Raw genomic sequence first — 4,583 nt, 5'->3', positions numbered from 1 at the left:
TCATTATCAGTATCGTTATTGTTCTGTTAGCATTATTGTTATCATCATTTTCACTATCATCATTATCATTATTATTACTACCATTATTAATAATATTTTGTTTTTTTACTGATGTTATAAAAGTGATACTATCATAATCATGCAATCGCTTGTTAATGTTTAGTTATTTATCAATTGTTTTAATTGTGTTATCTTTATCATAACATCATTCATCACTTTTTGTCTTTGAAGGATATCTTTATTCAGCTAAACTGCTCAACGAGAAAAAATTACTTTACAGTGGGAAGTAATCATACGATTTCATGACACATGATATTTTCCAGGTCGAGCCAGAGTGGAAAGTTCTGGAACAATTTGTAGTGAGGAGAATTCACGACGTGTTTACAGTTGACAGTTTGGAATCGTCCCATCCTATCAGACACAACGCTCTTAATGCTGACAGAATAGCATACGATAAAGGTAAAGGTTACACAGTGAAGCAGAAAAAATATCTCGTGGTTCGACACTAACGATATATTCAACCTCATTGATACATAGGCAAAGAGGATTTTGATATGGGAAATTAATTGTCAACTGGTCCACATAATTCGAATATCAAGGATGTACATCGATATAAGCGAATCGTCTTTTTAAAAAATTCCGATTATATTTCAGGTTCATCCATCATCCGAATGATGAGCAATTTCCTAAATGAAAATACCTTCCGCAGAGGACTTAATGAATACCTCCAAAGCCTGTAAGTGTACAGCCTCTCTAAACAAACTTCAGACCCTAAAAGCCAACATGGGAAGCAACCAAGCCTTTCTATCCACATAATATTACTCAACAGAACGTATGACAATGCCGAGAGTGACGACCTCTGGAGACACCTGACAACAGCCGCTCACGAGGACGGCACTCTGCCCCAAGACGTCACCGTCAAGATGATCATGGACACCTGGACGCTGCAGAAGGGATACCCCGTCATCAAGGTGGAGAGAAGCACCGATGGCACATCTGCCACCGTTTCTCAGGTGAGTCCGGCTCACGCGATCGAGATTACTCTGTTTGACATTAAAATGACGGCAAGAAAACCGTTTTGAAGGATTGCTTTAATATGCAACTCTCCCTTTTCTCCAGGAACGCTTTTTGTTAGTAAGAGATGAAAACTCCAGCGACACCCATGACTACAAGTGGTGGGTTCCCCTGACGTACACGACCCAGAGCGAGGCCAACTTCAACCAGACTCAGGCCATGGTGTGGATGAAGGACTCCGAGGAACAGATCAGCCTCTCATCCCTTCCCCCGAAGGACCAGTGGGTCATCTTCAACCTGCAGGAGACGGGATACTACAGAGTCAACTACGACGACCACAACTGGAACCTCCTCATCCAGCAGCTGAAAACAAATCACCTAGTTATCAATCCTATCAACCGAGCCCAGATCATTGATGATGCCATGGACCTCGCTCGTGCAGGTATGATCGCAAGTCCCATGGTATATGTAAAAAAGAAAGAAAAGACAAGAGAAAAAATATATAAAGTTATAACACACATATATTTACAAAAAAACAAACCTATTTCAGATCAGCTTTCTTACGAGACAGCTTTGGGAATATTGACGTACTTAGAGGCTGAGTCTGATTACATTCCCTGGTGGGCAGCTCTGAATAATGTGGTCTACCTCAAGGACATGTTAACGCGTACGGGAGGTTACGGTGCTCTCAAGGTGCGTTATACTTTTAAGTATTTTCTTGTGGACTTACAAATTCTCTTTTAATTATCATTTATTCCGTTAACTGTTATGCTTTTCTTCTTCAGAATTATCTATTAGACATCCTAATACCGCTGTACGAGTCGGTAGGATTCGAGGAAAATCCTGATGACGGTGTTCTGGATCAGTACAAGCGAGCGAAGGCAGTGGCATGGGCGTGCGCACTTGGTCACCAACACTGCTTAGACAGCGCGTCTGCTCTCTACCACACCTGGATGACTAACCCGGATAATCTTACGTGAGATTACGATCCAGTCATTTTCTTATGCTGAAAAGATTTTAAAAACAATGCGAATGAATTAGTAATAAGCGCGCGCGCGCGCGCGCGCGCGCACACACACACACACACACACACACACACACACACACACACACACACACACACACACACACACACACACACACACACACACACACACACACACACACACAGACCATATTCTATAACAAACTTTAAGATCGGCGAGTCAAGAAATCCTCAATACAGTGACTCCATTACAGTCTTATTTCACCGAACCTCAAATCAACGGTGTACTGCTACGCCATCGCCGAGGGCGGGGAGGCCGAGTGGGACTTCGCGTGGCAGCAGTACCTCAAGTCCAATGTTGGTTCTGAGAAGGAAAAACTTCTGTCTGCCTTAGGCTGCAGCAAGGAAATGTGGCTACTCTCGAGGTTAGATTGCATGCCATACGCTTGGGAAATTGAAATCATATGAACTTATCTTGTAAACTGAAATTATTACTCCCTTTCGTGGTTGGTAAGTAAATAGCAACTGTTTAGGTAATAGTATTCATTCCAGTATAGAAGGAATTACCAATTATTTTTATTTTTATTATTTTTTTGTTCAGGTACCTCGACATGGCCTTCACAGACGGCAGTGGAATCAGGAAGCAGGATAGTTCCAGGGTCTTTGGTGCTATTGCCAACAACGAAGTAGGGCTACCTCTCGCCTGGGCGTACCTGCAAGATAATTTCGACAAAATCTTTAGCTTGTAAGCACAATTATAGCTTTTGGTTCTTATGTGTCACTTTCAAGTTCTGAATTCATGGGATATAATATTCATGTAATAATATTATTTTGGTTATTTTTCAGCTTTGATAAGATAATGGTTCGCCTCATCCGCTCCACCACACAAAAGGTTAACACACGACAGGAACTCATGGAGGTGAGGTCATGGCAAGAAAACTTAAATTTTGAATGATTTAGCTTTGACATATTCCCCTTAAAATTACATCGTAAATTTACTTATTCCTCTATTCGGAAATTGTGAATCTAACGAGAATCAACATATTTCCCCCCTTCACAGTTGACAGCCCTGCAGACGCGTCATGCAAAGCAACTAGAGCCAGTTGCTCTTGATGTTGAACAAATAGTAGAGAGCGTTCAGAACAACATTGCCTGGTTGGACGCGAACTACAACACCATAATAATGTGGCTGGAAAAGATCGGTTACAGTACCAAGCTCAGGACCATCTGAATGACTGCGTGAATGTTGTGCCTAAGATTACATGTTATAAGTATTATAATGTTATAAAAGTATCATTATTGAAAATAAACAAATCACTTCTTATGGAAGTGAAAAAGTATTATATGCAGGTGTGCCCTGGATGGGCCAGTGTCAGTGTTAGTACAAACAAGTTCACCTAATTCAACCATTTTGTATATTTTGTATTATATTCCTGAATATATCATTACAGACAGATGTTTAATCATTTCAGTTAAAGCCTTTTAGCAAGCCAACTAAAAATCAAAACACCGTTATGATAACGAAGATTATCAACAATGAAATTAACAATATATTATATTCATTTTGAGTATTATGATACCATACAAAGTTACATGTTCTAAGATATTGGGCTTAAGGCCATGCCAGCATTGATGATGTCGATACTACTAATGGGAGTGCTAATGATGCTAAGGAAAATAATGATGAATATAGTGGTAACAAGAATGACGATAATAAAAACAATACTGACGTTAATAATAAAGATTATTATTCTAGTAATGTAGAGGAGGACATTGATAACGATAGTAACAATGAAAATGATAATGATGATAATAATGAAATAATGATTACAATGATAATGATAATGCTGGTAGCAAAATGATGATAATAATGATAGTAGCGAAATAATAATGATAATAATAACAATAATAATAATAATAATAATAATAATAATAATAATAATAATAATAATAATAAATAGTAATGATAATAATAAAGTTTAGTTTTATTATAATGATAATAATAATAACAATGATGAAAATAATAACAATGATGATAATAACAATAATGCCAATGCTAATGATAGCACTAATGATAACGATAGTAATATTAATATTAATAATAATAATACAATAATAATGAAATAATGATGATAATAATAATGGTAATAATAATAATAACAATAACAATAATAATAATAATAATAGTAATAATAATAATAAAAATAACAACAAAACAATGTTGATAATAAAAACAATAACAACAATGATAATAATAATAATGATAAAGATGTAATTATGGTAATGACGGTAATAACGACAATAATAATAATAAGAAATACCAAAGATAAAGATGATAATGATGATAATACTGATAATACTGATAGTGATAATGGTAATAAAATGAATAGTGGCAACAATAATGGTAATGGTAATGGTCAATGAAAAAAATAACCGTAATGATAATAATAATGATAATAATAACATTGATGATAATAATGGAATAATAAAGAAGTGATGATAATTATGAAGATGATGATAATAACAATAATGATAATAACAATGATAATGATAATAATAATAATATTAATAATAACAATAATAA

The 4,583-nt window shown here is 35.9% G+C and overlaps 1 protein-coding gene across 1 annotated transcript in view; it reads left to right on the top strand.

Moving 5' to 3' along the window:
• The window catches only part of LOC119593514 (aminopeptidase N-like), a 10,734-nt gene extending 7,278 nt beyond the window's left edge, over positions 1–3,456 (top strand). Inside the window, 10 exon segments of the mRNA XM_037942479.1 lie at positions 324–459; positions 655–736; positions 830–1,013; positions 1,120–1,456; positions 1,565–1,707; positions 1,800–1,990; positions 2,254–2,424; positions 2,601–2,744; positions 2,846–2,918; positions 3,060–3,456. Coding sequence (XP_037798407.1) covers positions 324–459; positions 655–736; positions 830–1,013; positions 1,120–1,456; positions 1,565–1,707; positions 1,800–1,990; positions 2,254–2,424; positions 2,601–2,744; positions 2,846–2,918; positions 3,060–3,230 — 1,632 coding nt within the window. The 3' untranslated portion in view covers positions 3,231–3,456.
• Positions 3,457–4,583: the final 1,127 nt, after the last annotated feature.

The sequence above is a fragment of the Penaeus monodon genome, chromosome 3, assembly GCF_015228065.2.
Source record: "Penaeus monodon isolate SGIC_2016 chromosome 3, NSTDA_Pmon_1, whole genome shotgun sequence".
Classification (NCBI taxonomy): Eukaryota; Metazoa; Arthropoda; class Malacostraca; order Decapoda; family Penaeidae; genus Penaeus; species Penaeus monodon.
Note: the sequence above shows the minus strand (reverse complement) of the source record. Positions and strands in the feature narration are given on the sequence as shown.